Source organism: Aquila chrysaetos, chromosome 1, assembly GCF_900496995.4.
Source record: "Aquila chrysaetos chrysaetos chromosome 1, bAquChr1.4, whole genome shotgun sequence".
In the NCBI taxonomy this organism is placed as follows: domain Eukaryota; kingdom Metazoa; phylum Chordata; class Aves; order Accipitriformes; family Accipitridae; genus Aquila; species Aquila chrysaetos.
Window position 1 is genome coordinate 84,097,501 of NC_044004.1, and position 20,391 is coordinate 84,117,891.

Sequence of the window (20,391 nt, forward strand, 5' to 3'; positions counted from 1 at the left end):
CAGAAAAAGTTTCAAGTTTTATGGCATTCCAAAATAACCAAGTTACAGCTACCGCACATCCCAGTTGCTAGGCCACAGCCACCTCCTCCTCCCTTTGGCAACTTAGTCTGCAAAGAACTTTAGCTACTGATTTTAACTACGTGATTTCCAAACCTCCTGGGAAATTTCAGCAGAGACTGGGCTACTCAACACCCTGGATACCTGAGAAGCCTGTGGGTGTACAGACAGCACTTGTGCAGCATCCCAGGTGGGTTTAAGTCACAGCGCAGGGCAAGGCCAGCTTTCTGCCGACAGCCGGTGCAAACGCCGCTCCCACCTGAGCTAACAGCAGCAGTGCTGTGGACAGCCCACGCAGACCTTGTAAATGGGTAAGGAGCAATAAATGCCACATTGCACTAACACAGGCTGGGGGATGATTGCTTCAGCACCAGCGCTGTGGAAAAGCACCTTGCGGTTGGTTACTGCTAAGCAGCTGCTGATCCCATGTCAGCAGTGACAGGCTCTCGTGAAGGCAAAAAGCAAGTTGCAGCTCAGGCTAAGGAGGACGGAAAAAACCAGAATTAAGTGATACGTATTTCAGGACCATCAAGAATTAAATGCTCTTCCCCACACAAATTAAACACCGAAGATTATTTAGATAGTAACTCAAGAAAGCAATTTCCACCAGCAGAGATAATTAAGCACAGGAAACAATTACATGGAAATGTATGGATTCTTCCTCACAGACAATCTTTAAGCACTGAGATGACAAATGATCCAGATGCTTTTATGTACTGTCTTACAGTGGTGAGTAAAGACACCAAGTCTATTTCCAAATAGTGTTTATTATTTCCATTTTTTCATCTAGTATGAGATACTCTAACAGCTGAACCACAGGCAAAACAGACAGCATTTGCAAACTCTTCTCACAGTTAAGTTCCACAAGACCTACTGAAACTACTTAAGACCCATGTACTATCAGAAGTGCTATTACAACTCCTACACCAATTTTAAGTAACAAAAAAATCAAAAAACAAAAAAACCAAACAACCAGACACAAACAAAAAGTCACCAAAACCAAACAGAAGCAAAACACCTCCCCAAAACCAAAATCAAGAATTAATTTCCAGCACCATCATTGAAAAACAAATTACACATGGGAATGACACTCAGTGGAAATTACATTTTAATATTTCAACACTCAGAGTTCACCAAGAACATAAAAGAAGTAACACTGGAGACACAGGAATATATGGACCAAGACTATATGCAAAGTATTACACACTACCTTCTCAGAAAGATACATTTAGATAAGAACTCTACAGTGCAGCTTTGGGGCACTAGAAACAATGGCATGAGTAGTTTCAGCAGAAATTTTAACATTTGTTTTCCTGTAACAGTCACAACACACCCATGTCCCAGAACATGAGGACATTATCAAGGACAAGAGTGGCACCCTTATCAGAAATGACAAACCTAGGAGCAATCTCTCCCCTAGGAATGGTATCAGCTTGTCCGTCACTGCAAAGCAGTTCAGAAGGTTATTTTCAGGGGTGAAATGAATATTATTTCATAGCATCTCTCTCTGATCAGATTGTGACTCAATTTACTCAAAGTGACTGTTTAAATGGCTGCACAGTTGACTGTGCAACTTAAAAAATAAAAAAGTCAGTGTTGCTCAGGGGAACTCGCCTTAGATACTAAGAAACTCCCAAGAAATCAGTGCAAGAGAATAGGAGAAGGATGAAAACACAAATCATTTTGGTTGGAAAGTGCTAGGTATGATTCCAAGTGTACCAAGTAGACAACAAAAATATCTTCTCCTGGGACTGTCATAGTCTTACTCCAGCAGCGTACACCCTCTTCTGCGGCTTACGACACACACGCTCTTCTTCCACCTTCAGCCTCCCCTGCCTACAGTCTCTCTGAGAGCTCAAAGCAAGCACCTTAAACAGGATTGTGTTTCTCAGTCACCTCTGACCATTTTTACATATCCAAAGCATCTGGACAACATGGTATCTCTGAATAACGCTGAGCAGAACTAGATCATGATGTGAGTCTCTACATGGGATACACACTTGTAGCACCTGTCTCTTCCTTCGGGGTGAGGCAGGCAGACGTCTGACACTGCAGAGTGCCCAAGTGGGACTGATGGACGCTGCTGCCTGAGAGCCCGACATTGAGACTGGTCAGCAGGAATGTTGCCTCTGACATGCTGCAGAGGCAAGCGGGGGGAGCAGGGACACCAGTTAATATGTATATCCTGTGTTTGGGACACAGAGGCATGCAAAGTGTGCAAGTGAAAAAATTTCCTTGGCATACCCTATCCCTCCCTTGCTCCACTTTATGAACTGAAGTGGGCAGTGTCCTGTTGCTTGGTGAGCCTTTTCCCATGGTGAGAAGGGAAAAGATAAACAGGGCTTTTACTCAGCAGGTAACATGAGGACACAGACTGCACCACTAAACTCAAGAAGGTTAACTGCATTCCCTTCTAACACTCTGGATGTAAATTATTTACTTTAACCTACTGCAACTCCCCCCAAAATATTTTGAAGTGGCTTTATCAACAGAGTGCCCAACTCCAAAACAGCATTTCCAACATTTACTTCAAGTCACTTTGCTCTTGTAATACAAGTGGTGAAAACCTTTCTTTCCATTGTGTTCAAATAGCTCATTACAGGTTCTTTGTGTCCTATGAGCGATAAGGGATTGTATTCAGGTCATCCCACCAAAAGGGAAAGTTTTAATAGGCTTAGATATGAATCAGGTACAAGCAAAATTTGGATCATGTTGGCTAAAGGTAAGCAAGATGAAGCGCGCCTTGGCCTCATACAGAGGCAAAATCCAGATGCAATGCAAGATTGACATGAAAGCAAGAGATACATAGTTTTGTTTGACATAAGTTGATAGACCTGCTGATACAGCTTGTGAGGAACTTTTTATACTTTGCAGCCCAATATCTTTGACAACCATTTTATTGACAGCTGTTATTTTGCAAGCTTTTTCCAGGTAGAAAGTTGGAGACATCAGTTCCCTGAAGGTAGATTGTGAATACATAAGGACTTCGGCCACACTCTGAGGCCCTTCTATTACTCTTAGTCCATGTTGGCTACAAAAGCAAATAAAATCATAGGCTAAAAACACTAAGTGATGTGGTAAGGGTTATCTCTGAGGCAGATATCATTTCTCAGAGCAAGCTCTTTAGATTTTCACTTAGTTTCTTGCCTTGACTAGAAAAAATTTCCCATGTACTTCCACAGAAGTTCGCACAAATAAATCTTTTGGGTTTCATTCTCACACTAGTGCAACCAACAGTGACAAACCACACAAGCAATTAGAAAAGCCCTGAGGGAGAGATTAAACAGCAGCTCACACTGACTTGTTTGTCCTTGTGTAGTGCAGACATTAGAAAAGAAAATCCTTCTTTACTTCTTTTAGCTCTGGAAAAAAGTAACACATGCACCAGCCTACTAGTTCCAGAACGAGTCTCAGCATAACACAACTTCACTGCAAAGGCCCAAAGACTGCCCTAACCAAGAGGCAGACAGACATCTCTTCAGAGTTACACTGCCAGAAAATCAGCAGCTCTGTCGTGTTGCAAGACTGTTCGTCATAGCACAGCTTTGTGACAACAGCCAAACGCAGCCATTAATGGAAGCCAAAGCTAAGTAACTGGTAGAACGACTTAGAGGCAAACCCCCAAAAGGTAAGGTTTACTGCAGATTGACCACTTTCTCCAGTAACAAAGGCAGAATACAAGGCAGCTGTAAGGTCAAGTGCCCCAGTGGCAAACTACAAGAGAGCCCAGATTGTGTTCACTTGAAAAGCTAACCCGGGACAATTCACCTGTGTCCTCTTCTTCCCCCAAGCCCTACACATTTATCTATGGATATGGATCCATGGATCGCAGTTATGCTTAAAGACACTGTAGTTCAGCCAGCCAAATAATCCTACATGCTTTGGTTAGCCTTTTGATCCAGCCATTGTGCAACTCCCAAACAGCAGGCTTGCCACATCAGCAAGATTTGCACGATACAACTGGAAGAAGAGTAATTTAACAGCAGATTCAAGGTATAAATGAGGGACAGTAGTCTAGAAATTGCATTGGAAGCAAGCTTGAGTGCATAGAGAATATGTTAGCAATTCTTGAAACGTTTGTTTGTTGTTTTTTTGCAAGGCAAAGGAACTTGAACAGTACTTAAACCATGACTGTAATGCAGAAAGGCGTTAACCAGAATCCACATTTCACCACTTGAAAAGCAAATATATAGGGCAATAAAAACCCAGAGACATTGGTTCATGTGGTACATGTCCAAATGCTTTTGTATGCCAAATATATGAAAATTCACACTGATCAATTCCCTCTGACACTACTCCTGTCTAACAACACTTACTTAACTTGCCATGATGTAAAAAAATTGCTGTTTAAATGAATTAAAAAAAAAGTCACTTCCTAAAATATGCATTAGGTCCTTCACAAAGCTAGAGACTTACAAATTATATAATAGTTTAGAAAACACGCTTGCACGTTACAACAGCCCTTGAAAAAGAGAGCACAGAACATTTCATTATTAGCATAAATTTACACATCTCCAGCTCTAGGTCCCAAATTAGTAGCAGTATAAAAGAAACAACTCTTTAGGAGAAGGGCAGGGATGCATTTATTGCCTGTATGCTTCAGGCAAAGTTCTGACACCCTTCCTTAAAAATTGAGGTATCAACAGCACTGCTCATGCCACATATAAAAGTATGAGGATTCAGATGCAAATATCTATTGCAGCGTGAGAAATTCTATCACAGGCCCCATCCCTGGGCAAGTTTACAGTTAGCTTCTTCCTACAGGAACATTAAGAGGGATGGAAATGAAGTGAGAAAAGAGCCCCCTCTTCCAGCTCCTGTGGTCTGGTCAACAAGGGAAAAATTAATCCCCTAAAAAGTGGATGGAGCTATATGCCAAGCAGCTCAGGGTTTATGGCAGCATTTGGAACAATTCCTAGCAGCCAGATTTAACTGTCAAAAAGCATCCCACAAAATACAGTTTGAGTGTAATTCCAAGCTTTTTACAAGCAGGCTAAAGAACCACTTTCACTCACTACAGAATAGAGCTGGTAGCCCAATTAAGTCTTTCTGCAAAGAAACCCTGCCATCTGGGGCTACAGACCAAACCCTGTGCCTCAGACAAGTAGAGCTCAGGTTAAACACTGGAACTCAAGTTCCATTCCAATAGATTTCAAAGGTAGCAAAGTCTTCTTCCCTAATTTGGAATTTTATTTCAGTATCCTCTAAAAGTGCTGCTCTACCTAATAAATAAAATCCACAGACCAAAAGATTTAATGCTCTGTTCTTAGAAATCCATATAAAGGGCAATCTTGTTCTGTAGACACTTAACAGAAAGCAAGTTGTAAGAATTGCTGTTGCTACAGGCTCAGCTCTCTACAGGATCCTCTGTTAATTAATAAATACAGAGTAACTTGAACAAAAGCAGCAAAGTCGTTAAATGTTTGGGGTTTTTTTAATAATTTACCTGGTTATGAACTTCTCCTCATTGATGGAAACAGAAGGTAGATGCTGTGCTTTCATAGTCACTTTCTTCATTTATTCAGAAGAGATTAATCTAAACAAAAGGTTAAAAAAAAATTATATCCACTAATGCCACTAAGAAAGACTAAATGCTACCAACAACAAAGCCTTAGTTTGCAGAAGTGAAACAGCCTTTGACACTCAAGCTAAGGGCTAACTATACCCTATTTTGACTACTTTGTATTTAGCCTTACTACCCAACTACCTCCCACCCCTAGTAAAAAAGCCATAAGTCATTCCCACCAAGTATATCACAGTACCTTAAATCCCAATTACTACATATGCCAGGACCTTCCCAAGTAGTTTTAGGACTGCTCTACCACTCCATGATTACAGTTCACTTGGTAGTACACCAAGACTGCAACCCATTTACTGGTTAAGATTCATTTGTTAATTATGGATAGAGCATTGCCCAGGGTCACCAAAAAAACAAGTGACTCAGCAAACCACCCTTAACCAGGTTCGTAAAACTAGACAAGAGAAGGAGAAGTGTTGATCATTGGCAGTGTCCTGCAGCACACAAAGAAAGCAGCTGAGATAATAAAGGGAGAACAAGGCTATAATTACAGTGATGTAGCAATATAATTTACAGATCTCCATGTAGCGATTCCAGCATGTTGTGTAGGCAACAAGCCAGACCCGTGAGACTCCAACAATGCATTCTTCAATAAGCTTAATTATGCAGTCTTGGCTGCTTTCATTCCCCCTCAGGTACTAGAAGAAAAGGCAGACTGAAGAAAGTAACTGAAGAGACTCAGAGACTCAAGATTGACAACTGATACTGCACTAAAAAAAACCCCTTAGTGTCAGCCCAAGAAGTGGCATCACACACATGTGAGTTAAAAATGAATCCCACAGAAAGCAGGAAAATCTCCAAAGACTGCATTGTAACTTGATTATTCCACTTCTTTTCCTCTCTTATTTGGGCATGATGACAGAGAAATTTGCCTAACAGCACTTTACATCCTCCCTCCCTTACACCAGGAAATTGACTTGAGTCTGATTTCAGACAGCACGGAACAGAGCCTGGTCCAAGACATCTGAAAAGTAGCTTCTGTACACTACTAATGACAAGTAGCCTTCAGAACATCAATTTAGAAAATAAATTTAAGCTTGAAAAGACCATTGCTAGCTAAAGAGTAAGTGCCTAGCTTCCTTGCAAGTGATCCTGCACTACTGAGCTTCTTTTTTAGAAGTTAGATAAAGTTTCATTGACATAAATGAATGACTTCTAAAATATATGTGTATATATATGTGGACAAACAAGAAGTTTTGCATAAAAATACATTACCATCACCCTACAAAACATATAGGAAGTTATTTCACAACTTCTAAACCCAGGGTGCCCTACCAAAATGAGCTTTATGTGAGCAGCTAGGGTTTCTAACAGTGCTTGATCAGTAGCTCACTGAAAAGAGTGGGAAGGATCCCACACAGCCTTTGTCCTTTGCATGATATCCATCAAGGCAAAAGCATGCCTGAAAGCCAAATAAGCCCAGGGACTTCTGTAGAGACATGAGTTTGTATACAAGGAAGAGATTGCTGTATGCCAGTAAAATAGTGTTGTTCCTTTGCCTCTGAAATGAGTTCAGTAACCATTGGCCACACCTTGAAATCTGATTTTATGTGATTTACTAATACCTTCAACTGAATCACCTACCAATGCCAGCATAATTTCAGAACAATTTTAAAAGATGCAGAGGAGTTGATGTACATTTACAGTTGATGAACTGCATATACACTCAAGCTTCCTCCTATCTGTCAGGAAACAACATGTTAAGAAGAGCATTTAGCCAAGTCACCACTATTAAACATAGAGCAACGACTCTAGCACCGCTTCATTGCTCATGGTTGCATTCTTTTCAATAGAGTTTGACCTTAAAATGATTCATATGAAAGAAAAAGCTGATCTCTACAGATTGAGAGAAGTGATCTTTAAGAGAAAAAAAAAAAAAAAAAAAAAAGATTGTCCATGAACTACCTGTTTTGTTACACAGCAAATGGCACTTACTGTATTATTTGCCTTAAAAACCTTGAGCCTATCTTAATTCAGCTAGATGCCATTGAAATGCTGACAATGAAACAAACTGGAAGAGTAGTTGGTGATGGGAACAATTCTTCACCAACACCTCCCCCTTTTCTTTCCCTCCTTGCCTGATTAGCCCAGACAAAGACTGGCCTTTTCTCCTATAGCTGGCACAGGACAAAAAATGCTCACATTTTTCTCAGTTATGTGACCAGTTCTGCTTATCAGGCTTGTACAAAACATTTCCACAGCTCCGGCTCACCCTAGAGATAAAACACTTCTCCATGTACCCTTCTCATATGTGCGTTTTGGCTACACGCATCTTGCGGCCCTTATTTTTAGTTAACCCTGAAACCTGCAGGTTGAGAACATGCAGTGACTTCACCAGCACAATTATTTGACAGCACAAATGACAGTATATTTACACTGCCACTCCATAAATGCACAAAGCTGTCACTCTTTCTATCACCTCGTGGTATTTTGTTGTTTTCCATGTCATTTCTCTAGTTCTTTTGAGGAAGCAAACAGGAAAAGTGAAACATGTTTTTTCCATTGTTCCGTTTGATTTGAACTAACAAAAAGGTGCTAGTTTTCCAGCTCTACCAACGATATATGGTTATGGCCATCTATTCAAAGCTGTCTCCTGACTTGCTTGGTGTTAGACAGGAGTCTTCATCATTACGTTAAACTAGACTAGAACCACACAAGTCCCTCAGATAGGTAAGACTTTGAAAATGGGACCTTGGCTGGACTAACCTCCTGGCCTGAGATTTAACTAAGAAGAAACTTCATGCTTGCAGGAAGACTGACTGAAGCCTAAAATACTTTTGGAAGGAAACAAAAGAAGCAGAAGGGAAAGATAGGAGTAAATGAGAAGTGGGGCAGAAGCAAAGTGAGCAACCATAGAGGAAAACTGCAACTATTAGAGAAGTCTAGGGAAAGGAAAGAGAAGACAGACCACTTGCACAATCCCAAAGCTGCGAAAGGGTCAAGTGACATCAGGGCACACGACATCTCACAAAGGTCGTGAACTTTACTGTTCTGTAAGATCTGTATCTTACCTGAAATGTTTTTTTCCAAGAAAGAGTCAAAGGATTAGTGGAGAAGCAGATGAGAAGGCTTGTTTAATTTTTTTAAAGTACAGTGATCTTTAAGCTGTTTGTTTAAGGGGGCAGAACAGGGACAGGACAGTGGAGAAATGACAAAGCAAAGGTAAGAGCAAAGAGCCATGCAGATTTTTACACAAGGATAAAAGGAGGCAACTGTAGACGAGAGCTGGAAGGAGAGGGACACCTGACATCCAGAGTTGAACCACGCAGGAGCAGCAAAGCAGCATTTTAATTTGTATGTAACAGCCTGAACGTGCTTTTAGGCACATCCATATATTACAATGGGGACTGCAGAGTGAGCAGTGTACTATGCAGAGCTCCTACCAGTGTTAAGAAAAACGAAAAACCCAAACCTCCCCAAAGATTTCTAGGTATTTTGATTCAGTGCTTCCCAAAGCTGTTCCAAAACCACAGGAAGTCAGGATGGGGTAAAGCTTCTCAGTTTCTTGTATAGAAACCACAAGGCTCAGCTGTCTATTAACTTACCTATCGACAACATATACATCTAATATTTTGTACAGCACAAAGAGCTTTGCACTGTACACACAATAACACAAATACCTAAGTAATTTTCTAAACTCCAAAGTGTCTGGTATTTAGCGAAATTTCGGACCACGATCTGTTTCTATAAAAATGAGTTTAGGATTTATTCACATATATAAGAATTCAGTATCGGCAGAATAATTTTACTAGTGTTTACCTAGTCACACGGAGTCATTATATGAACCTTCATGTTGGGTTTTGTTTGTTTGTTTAAGTTAGATGTCCTCATCACCAAAGCAAAGGTATAATCAAAAGAAAGTACCTACTCCAAACACTTGCATTTTCCTCACTGAAAATCAGTTTTGGGTTTTTTGTTTGTCTTGCAGACTTGTTTACGCTTTAGTTTAAAAAATGAACTCCTACAGCACAGAGCAGTAACAACACTACTTGAATACAAAAACCAGTGTAACCCCTGTGCTCAGGCAGGCTCAGAATGGGCTTTGATAACTGAAACCAAAACGTAGTTGGTATTTATTTGAGAATATGGCCCCTTAACTTTGAGTCAAAGGAAGAGAAAGACAAGCTCCCTCCCCTCACACAATGATGATAGAGCAGGGCTTGCACCAAATGTATTTCAAACAATAAGTAATCCATTATTATGAAGAGAAGTTACTTTCTATTTCAGGTCACTTAGGAAAGATAGCTTTTACCCGCCAAAAAGAACAGACAAGGTCACTGACGTAACTTTTTAAATCACACCGGCGACTCAACAAAGAGCAGCAAACGCTTATGCCCATGTACACACTGAGCAGCAGCGCTACCTATTATCTGCCCATTTTAATCACAACTCTGACTCACGCAAGCCACCTTGAGATTTAGGAACTTTTTTGACGAGAATTTCTGACCGAACATTTCTCCTTCCCTCCGGCACCCTAATTACCCCAAAGGAATTTGACTCGAGTTCTGGGTGACTGCGAAGGACCTTGCTTTCTACTGACACTGCAGGTTACACAGCAAGCAGAACAGCTCCAGCTTTACATTTCACTTACCTGTGCATACGATCAGAGAAAGAGAAGCAGAGAAGGAGTTTCACGTACCTTTCACTGAGCCCTGGAAGAGGCATGACAGCATTGCGCTGGCTGACAGCTACCTCTGCTACTTCATGGAACCACAGAGCTGTTAATTACTATTTTGCTTAACAAAGTGGGAGTGCTGGAAACCCTGGACACTCCCCACAGCTCAGTGCATGTCGGGAATATTTACCTACCCACTTTCCTTCCTCCAAGCTGCTGACAGGAGCGCTCCCTTAGTCACAGTTACACCTATGGGGAGGCTCCAGTTAACACTTTAATCACTAACTTTATAATGAGAGGTAACCTGCTGACTCTTAGTAATCATTTGCTGACGGGGCACACCCTGAAACATCCTATGCTGAAAGCACTGCTACTCTTTAACATCTTGTCTTGTCTGTTTTCTAATTCATAGGATAAAGTCATTTTTCCTTCTCCAGATGTACACCAATCTTTAGTGTTTGGTGGAATAACTCATACATACAATCAGATCATGCCTAAGTATAGATATATGGATTTCTAACATCATGACAGAAATTGTGACAACACAGCTTGATCACTTAATCACATACAGCTCTGTATTCAATTTTTCACTTAACAGTACAATAGCCTTATGAATATTACTCACTGGGCAATAGTTGTGTCTGTAACAGAGAATACATCACTGCTCAGCTTAATTGCTCAGTAGCTAATCATATAAGCAGATGTTTAAGCTGTAAAAAATATTTGAACCAACACACACCTTCCAAGTTCCTGCTGGTTGCCCATCCATTTATAGCAAGCAATTTATTCACAAGATCAAGCCTAAAGAGGCTGCAGAGAGAGGAGCATGAAAAATACTGAGCCTGAATTTGCCTTCATACCCATCTTATTACACTATGACTTATATCAAGTTACTTCTGCTTTATATAACTTTATGTTAGGGAGAGGCAGAACAGACCCATAAATATTTGATTCCTGATCACATCATTATCCTGTGGTGTACTGCTCTTAAGCTAGACTCACTGCTGTACACACAAGACAATATACTCGATATTTGGGATTACATGTTATGCTGCAGTTTCCTATCTCTGCACCTGAAAAATATTTAAATAAGGATTTCATTGCTCTATATTGAGAAATCTCTCAAAACACAGGAAGGAGGAGTCAACATATGAGATTTTCACTCAATTCACAACAGCACAGAAGCTCCATGCTTTGGTGGGCTTGGAGCTTCACACCAAGCTCAACCTGTGGAGCTGCTCCATCTCTTCTATAATAGTTTAACACAAATCCACGTAACTTCCCAACTTGTTTAAAACCAGAGGTTTGATTTTTCCTGTCACAGCTTGAGACACTTGAGCATTCTGCCTGATGTTCTCAGATCAGAGAGCTAGAGCGGAGAGCAAGCACCACCTGGCACCTTCAAGTCTCTAAACCAAGATAAGGCCAAATCTCTCTGATTCTAACAAGTACGCCACCCTGCTAGACACTTCCACCATAAAGCTGATAGGCACCAGGAGGTATCCGAGTATTTTTAGAACAGAAGACCACATCATTAACTTGCAACAGGGCAAAGCGATGTTAACCCTTCAGTGTAACTCAAGCTTCATCCTGACTCCAAACTTTTAAGGTTTTGTTTGAGTTTTTTTAAGATTAATTAAAGTTTTTAGGGATAGCTTTTTTAAGTTTATAAGCAAGTTTTGAAAACCCAATGCTTAAATTACTTGGACTCATGCAAAGATGTCTCAGGAAGAAATTAATACAATAAAGCTGTAATAAAGGACAATTGTAATAAAGAACTATAGTTCTCATTTCCAGGTGGGTTGATTTTTACATTGGCTTGGTGAACATGGCTCACATTTGTTTCTAGTTTTCACTCTCACACTTGAACTACTCCTACCAATAGCCTAGCTCTGATTTCATTTGAGTCATACACAATTACCTGATAAGTACTTTGCAGAGAGTGGTCAGTGCAGACTAGGAATAAGTATCACATGGTGGGGGGGTGGTAGTGAGGATGTCTTTAGGGCCACATAGCAGGAATTCATTTACTGTAAACTCCAAGAAAAAGAATGCTTCTATTCCTTTCATAGGAAAGTAAATAATCAATGCACAGAGAGCATTATTTTTTTCATCTTTCATAATAAACATGATTTATATGCCCTGGAAACCTAAAAACAAGTGACAACCTGGTTATACTATTTCACCTCTTAAATAAAAGGGTAACAATGACCTCTTTGGAACAGGCAGGGAACGTGATGATCCTTGAGTCTTTAATGGCTGTGTTACATTTCTGGCTCCTTGCATGACTGATATTCGAATAATTTTAAGTTAATATATAATTGGAAGTTGCAGTTCAGTTGTTTAATAACCTGACCTCAAATCATTAACAAACAGAATGCTAAAGCTAGAAGAACATATCAAATGGGAAAAACAAAGAGATTCCTGTTCTGTTTTTGTAGTACACAATCATAATAAGCAGGATGGCCATGGCATGATCATACACGCATGCTGGACTTCAGTGGAAGTGTTTTCATAAACACAACAGGATACACATGAGCTTGCAACAGATTTCTCTGCTTTACAGAGAGAAGGAAAATCCCTAATATTGTTTGCAAACAGCTGTTTCTGGACAACTTCAGATCACTAACTCAAAACAGAAAATTCTTATTGAACTTTCTGAACTAGTGACTGCAATGCAAAGGTAGAGGCTCAACTGACAAGTTCTGAAATTAACATAAAACAAGTGATCAGTTCTCTCCTTTATATTACAGACATTACCAGGAGATGGCATTGATAATAGCAACAAATCAAGGAATTTAAAACAACTGGATTTACCCTGCAGAGGGCCTCCCATTCTTGAGCAAGGTTATTTTCTGTCATCACACCAAAGTGCCAACAGCAATACTTGTGTACCAGGATACGTTTTGCAGACACATCTGATAAGCATGGAAAACAGAAACTAGGAAACAAATTATTTGCTCAAATAATTAAATATGCAATGAACACATCCACTACAATGCCTTATTATCTATCACGGGCCATAAACGCTTACACGCACAGCATTTTGTGAATTTTGGGGGCCATAAGTTTTTAAGGAAGAAAAAGGAAGCAGAGCTGATGTATGCAACAGCACATATACTAAAGACTAAGCGTTTGGACATCATTTAAAGGGCTGGAACTTGCCAGATACTGACCTTGGCCTGCATGGAAAGCAACATGCAGATACCACTATCCTTATCCTCACGAGCTGCTGTTAGAGGGGCAGGTCTTACCTAAGCATCTGAAACACCATTAGTAATGCATCATGGCTTGGCATTGATTATATACACCCATTAAATCATCCACTTGATATTATAGAACTTTATAAAACCATATAAGGATTTTCATTGCCTGGAGATACAAAATATTATAAAGGGCAAAACCAAAAGGAACTGCCCTGTCCAAAAGAGCTACAGTCATACAACTTCTCACTCCCATTAGAGCTCAACCAGAAGTAAAATCACCTCACCACACCCAGCCAACTTACACAGCACTTGTAAGCCCTAACTCCTCCACACTCAAGCAGACCCAGATTTTCCTCAAATCCAAGGTTTTCTATAAAACATCCCTTCAAGTTTCTTTCTGCATGTTACTCTATATCTACACTCTTCTGTCTTCAAAATACAAGAACCCTGGTCTACCTTTCTTTTGAGAGCCACAATCAAGACTTCTGCCACTCCCACCCACAAAAAACAGGCCCTAACCTTTCTCCCGTTTGCATTATAGGATCCTCAGGTCACTCCTCTGTAATGGTCAATTGAGAGTCATGTGACTGTAGCACCTTTTCCAGTTTTCCTATTTCCAATATGCTAATGATTTTTCTTTAAATACTTCCTTCTTAAGGCAGTTGAGTCATAATGTGGACTGTCTCCTATTTTCTATGCCTTTTAAAAATACCACTCCAGTACTCTCCACAATCAAACGGTTACACTAGATCTAAACTAGAGTTTTGGGGAAACTTCAGATCTTAATTCTGACTTGAAGCTATTACCATTGTTCCTCTGAAGGCGTATCAAACCTGCTGCAGGTAGAACTGCCCTTGGAAAACAACCAGTTATTTTTTCCTGTTACTTCCACGCTTGCCTTTAGATTGCATACACATGGGAAGATTCAATTTGGAAAGTGCTGTATAACTATTTGAGCAGGGACAATCATTGTACTCAAGTTTTCCCCATTCTCCTCATCCTAGGATGTCCCAAATCATAAAGCAACCTGCAGCAATAACCCTAATTCCAATATATTTTGCTTCACAGACATATGTATGCAAGTCCATATTTTCGCCATGAACTCAGTGAAGAAACGGGAAATGTCTTGGCTCCACTGAAGATCAGTCCTAGATTCACATTATAAATACACGAACATTATACAAAAAAAGTCTCTCAGTAATCAGTCTGAGTTGAATTTCTAATTAATACAATGCAAATCAGACATTGTCCTCCTGACTTTGCTGCAGTACATGGCACTGTGTAATGAAATGATTAAGTATCTCTAGCATACGGTCTGCAGCGCTGTCCTAAGCCCTGTTGAACATGCCTGCATGTTACTGAATTCGGGGGGATCTGGGAGGCTGTTTACTGTCATGCTGTCACTGTTCGCTACCCTACCAGTCAGACTTTCAAAGATATTATCTTTTTTTCCTCAGAATTTCATCTTCTGAAAATTTACACGGTTCCAGATCCTGTGATGCTCTGAGCACACGCAAGTCTCTGGCAAATTTCAGAGAAGAGCTCGGCAGCAATTTTTTTGTGTGTGTAAACTGCAATATGTATTTGAAAGAAAAGTCTGAAGTAAACTGCGCTTCAGGATTGTCACTATTATATACTGTACTACCAAAATGCCTTTAACGGTCCCTTCCAACCTAAACCATTCCGTGATTCTATGAATATACTGCTATGCTACAATAAATATTCCTGCTTCATAGCAATTAATGCTGACTCATAATTATGAAGCAAAAACCTCTTATGTTAAATTAGCTTAATGATAGGCTGGATATGGGCTAAAGAGCGCTCATGTAAATACCTTGCCATTGTCTATGTAAACACTTCAGTGGTTAAACCAAGTAGCCCAGATTTCTAGATATCATTCTCTTTGCACTTGCCAACAGAAAGTACAATTTTTTCACACAATACTCTGCTCTGGGTCACTAAATGGAAGTCACTTTAAGAAAGAATGATGACCTATGCTAGCCAGCATTGCTCGAATTTACAGGCTTCAAGAAAATGGTGAGGATGAGAGAGGATGTGGAAACTGTATTTAGCAGATGTTTTACTGAGATTGAGATTATAAAGCCATTTTAGTAAAGAATGTGTGACACAAAACTATCTGACATCTCCACCATATTTTACATGGCTGTAATTTACAGGACCAAGTTTTCCGATGGCATAAAATGATGAAACTCCAGCAATACTGAAGGAAAATAGCCTTTTAGTGTACATAGTGTCATTAGGGGACCTAGGAGACTGAACCACAAGTCACCTAGCAAGAGCTCAGCTCCTATAACGTATTCTCCTATCAGGTGCCCAGATAAACAGTATGAAGAGCACACTCACACTTATGCCACCTCACTTACTCTAGCATCCATTCTAGAAGAAAATCAGATTTCCTTAAAGCGCGATTACACACCAGAGCTTCTCCTGTACACATGAGGACATAGTTTGTCCTTACTGAAATAACTTTCAGTCATCCTTACATATGTAACTCTTTATGCAATAAAAGCGTTCCGGTTGAAAAGGAGTAGCATGAGAAACAGTACTCTCTCATTTTTGCTCTGTGATTATGAAGTAAGGAATCAGAAGCTGGTGGGCATAGGGGGAATGCAGGGCAATTGCAGCCCGCCTCTGTGTCTGAGCAGCCCACGCTCCTTTGCTCACAGTTGCTGCGCAGCGCAGACATTCTTCACATTGTGTCCCTGTGGCTCTGCGTGGCATACGGTTCTTCACTGTATGCTGCTAAGCACAAATAACTTGAGTGATACATCAAACTGCTGGGAAGCTAGCATAAAAACAGCAACATCTGAGACTTAAAAACATTGCCATAATGAATATTGGCTGCGTAAGCAAGTAACATCCCTGAAGCGCATCATAAAAATTGTTCAGAGAGAGAATTGACTTTCTAATTTTTGTACTGCATTAGATATCTAGACAGTACAGCGGACGATCTGTAAGCATCCGTGGCATTTATTTATTAATTTGCTCTTGAAAATCTCACACGAGCACAGAAAGCACTATGAAGGGGAAAGCACAAAGCAAAACAGATGGGGCTGACTCACTGAGGTTCTGCCTTGGGTTTGGCGGTTTGAAGAGACCTCCGCGACTCCTCAGTTCTAAGAAAGTTCACCCTCTGACACTGGGATACTCCTCAACTCCGCTCAATCTTCTTGCTGAAAATCACCCCATAGACACTGCAACTGCTTGCCGCGGATCACTCCTGTCCTTCCATAATGCTGCTTTTTTTGTTACAATATCAAAGAACACCTTTGGGCATTCAGCTGTCTAGCATATTTCTACGAGGAGTAAATACATTTATATACTTACTGTGTCATATTCATATTCTTCTCCTGAGTGTCTGATTGTATGGATCACTTTTTTCTTCTCATTCAGCTATCCAAGGCCCACACTCTTCTGAATAGGGTCCTAGAGCACAGCGAGCGCTGCATGCTATGGGTGTCAGCTCAATGGCAGAGGCGGTGGCATTTCAGTAGCACTGGATGAAACAATAGTGGCTCTAACTTCGAAGGGCTAAATCTTCTCAGTGCTTGGCTAACACATTTACAACCTACACTAGGTTTCATGGGAATTAACAAGGCCAAAATTTGATCTCACCGTTGAAGACAGCTGAATATCTTTCTGGTCTAGAAGTGCTTTGGAAAAACAAAACCAGATGAGAATGGAGGCATACAGAACACAGCGGTATATAAAATCACTATCTGATTTGGACTATGAGTTCTGCCTGTTTCTGTGTAAGGCAACATAAACAAGTCAATAGCTGTTTAGGAGATGCTGAAATTCTGAAAAGATTCCTCCCTGTACACTTGTTTGGAGGGTGTGTCTTCCAGTTTGGAATTTGATCCATCTGAAACTGTCATTCTCAGCCCTGTGGGCGATACCTTGCTTCTAGCCAGTACACATGTCCTTACAAGTGAAGAATCTGAACAAGCTGCCCACTGGAAATGCAAATTCAGCCTCTGGGATGGTGTCGTCCCAGCTTCTACAATGCATGCCGCGCAGGGGAAACGTACCACGCTCGCAGGAGGCAATCCTCACCGCAGGGAACCATGGGCTGCTGGGTGATGGACGCAGTCTCCAACAAGAGGATGATGGTCAACCAGCTAAAAAGCTGTACAGAAATAGGAGCGTCTTTAGGACTGTAAGTTAGATGGTATGCTCGCCCAGAACTGTGCAGAGAGCACAGGTTCTAACAGGTGCAGGAATGGAAGCAATTTCAGGCGTGAAATTTTATGCAAAAGTTATTGCAGAAACGGGAACCACATCTGAGCAGTAAATGTCCGGCTATTACTGGAGGCATATGGACAGGGAGCTGAATGCTCCTCTCCCAGACCACGTGATAATCTGTGCAGATCCTCTTTGGCCCCTGCGCACTTCTGCAATACTCAGCTCAGTAGCACTGCAAGAGTTGGCACTGAATTTTCAAGCCTTCATTTACAGCAACAAATTTCAGAATTTCAGACACCTTTGTGAAAAATTAAGGAACATCTACTGAAATACCCTGAATTTGAAGACTCACAGATCAACAACCACTTTTACGAGATCGATGTGAACGTACAAGCCTGGCATCATTCTTGACATATAACACCACAGATCTGCACTTAAATGACAATGCTTTTTCAAAGAGAAACAGTCCTTTGTCTCTGCTGTTCACAAGCAGCTGCCTTTGTTACCTGAAATTTCATCAAATGTGACATTCTCCTGGGGTTAGATACTGTTACTTCCTCTTCCCCCCACTTATGAGCAAGACCTTGCGAGGTGCAGAATATGCTTTTTCCCAGTGTAACAGACCTCATACAGCAAAGACACATACATAATACTGTAAAATGAAAAGTAAGATCTCTTTCAGTGTCTCTGCTCTGAGGGCACCAATTTATGATAATGACCCTGATTTGCCTCACCTGGAACTTCCCCACCCCCTGACTCCCACCCATGGGCCCATGACCCTATTTAAGCTCAGCCTGGAGAGTTTACTCTTTTTTTTTTTTTTGAGCTGTGTTGATCTCTGTTTTAGCAATAGATACATCTATGCTTGGTCATGGATCCTGTGAATCCTGATCTGTGGAATGGACTGGTTTTTTGTTGCTCTAGACTTGATGGGCAATCATTGGCTTATCCTGTTGTGATTGGGGATTTGATTTTTTTTTTTTACTTTGTTTTGGTCCTGTTTCATTACCATGACCTTGCTTGGTGCTTGGATTCTTGGGTCAATGTGGCTGTGCTCTCTGTTTCTGCTCAGCTTGCCTTGTTAAGGTACCAGAGGAGATACGTAGCTGCGGAGATGACCGAGGGGTGTGCTGAGCAGCTAAACTGTTGCCAGGAAAGTAGTGGGGCAGGGTGCTTGCCAGTGCTGGCTGGCCTTGGGCTGGAGGTAGCCTGCAGCCCCACGTGGTGAGCGTGCACTGGCCCCTGCTGGCTTCTGCAGCAAAATGTGCACCACAGACCTAAGGTGAGTGTTAGCTACTCCTGTTCTGCTGCATTTCCCAGAGTGCCTGGGGCTCTACGCTAGACACTGTATCTTAAGACATAGCTATTAAAAGATTATAATTTAAACTGGTTTTGTTTGCTTTTTTGTTTTTTTTTACAAAAATCAAACATAATGGCAAAGATAGTTAGAAAGGACTGAGCTAAGACACTCAAATCCTCCTGCCTCATGTTGTTTTTATCCAGGAACTTAGGTCTATGGCCCAATTGTGCATGTCGCTGCAACACTTAAATTTTACAAGCCGCCAGGGACTCTGTGGAGTGAACATAATTTTAATCATATGCTGTTAAAATAGTTTCAGGAGAGGAGTAATTTTTTTAATTAATGCAGTATCTGTTCAAACACTGATGTTTGGAACTAAAATTTCATAACTTAAAACTTGTCTTGTAAAATGTATAATTTTATACTTAATTTACCAGCTGAAAGAAAACCAAAATGGCTCTTGGATTTTGTCAGAAGTTCTTGTGAGTGTAAAAATAATGTCTGCCAGCTCTCACTTAGCTTGTCTATCCTGATCTGATTTTCTTTAGCTCCTTTTTCCACCAAGTCTGTTTCCAGAATAACATGTTATTGCAAGCCTCCCCTGGTACATAAACTGAGTAAATGCTGTTGCATTCAAAAGTTCGATGTAAAGATGATATACTAATAAAAGCTATTTCACATGCCAACTGCTTGCATTACACTGGGCTTGTTCCTTAGTACTTTGCTTTGTTGTGACTGTTTAGGCTATAAACGATTCTGATTACGCATTTGTTAGCCTTTGTCCTGGTCTCTAAAGAACTGAAAAAATCACTATACCAATATGAATACTAATAATTGTATCCAACTGAAGTCAGCAATGCTGTAATATAGGAAAACATCTAAGAACTTGGAGCAGTGCCTGCTCGGGAAGAGCGGGATAATTAGGATGCAGTGGAGTGCCAGTACCACAAGGTGGTGTAGCCCCAAGGACGCAGCTATTGGGCTGACAGAATTCACTTCGACGCAAGTTTGTATCTAACTTGGCAAAGCTGAAATAAGTTTACTCTCCCACTGGTGAGAGCTGTCAGCGTTTGTGTAGGGGACTTACCACTTGTGAGAATGCTCTATTGACTGTGGAGTGCAGAAAAAATAGCTGTTAAATTTTTGTTGGAAAAATGGTTTAAGGCCCTGTGTAATTAAACAGGGTTAAGGAGACTATTAGAATGGAAGGTAGTGTCCAAGGTTTCAGGAATGGTCAAAGGGAGAAAAGATTAAAGGAGTACTGACTCTAGCATACTACATGGGGAGATAAAACATAGCAGATGCCAAAACTCTCCTTTATACCTGCCTTGGTACCAGACTTGAAAATGGCCTGGTTTTAAAGGTAAGTCTTCTGAATGTCTGGAAAACTACAGCCCAGTAAGTAGATGCCTTTACCGGGCAAATTAGT

At 40.7% G+C, this 20,391-nt stretch overlaps 1 protein-coding gene across 6 annotated transcripts in view; it reads right to left on the minus strand.

Moving 5' to 3' along the window:
• RASSF6 (Ras association domain family member 6) overlaps positions 1-20,391 on the minus strand; it is a 31,638-nt gene that overhangs the window by 9,951 nt on the left and 1,296 nt on the right. Inside the window, exons 1-2 of one of the 6 annotated variants that reach the window (XM_030011435.2) lie at positions 16,805-17,082; positions 5,504-5,593 (exon numbers count right to left, since the gene is read on the minus strand). In XM_030011435.2, the coding sequence (XP_029867295.1) occupies positions 5,504-5,574 (71 nt within the window). In that variant the 5' untranslated portion in view covers positions 5,575-5,593; positions 16,805-17,082. Of the gene's footprint in view, positions 1-5,503; positions 5,594-10,226; positions 10,418-16,804; positions 17,085-20,391 lie in introns of those variants that run through there. The other 5 variants (XM_030011425.2, XM_030011452.2, XM_030011443.2 and 2 more) reach the window with 5 other exon arrangements.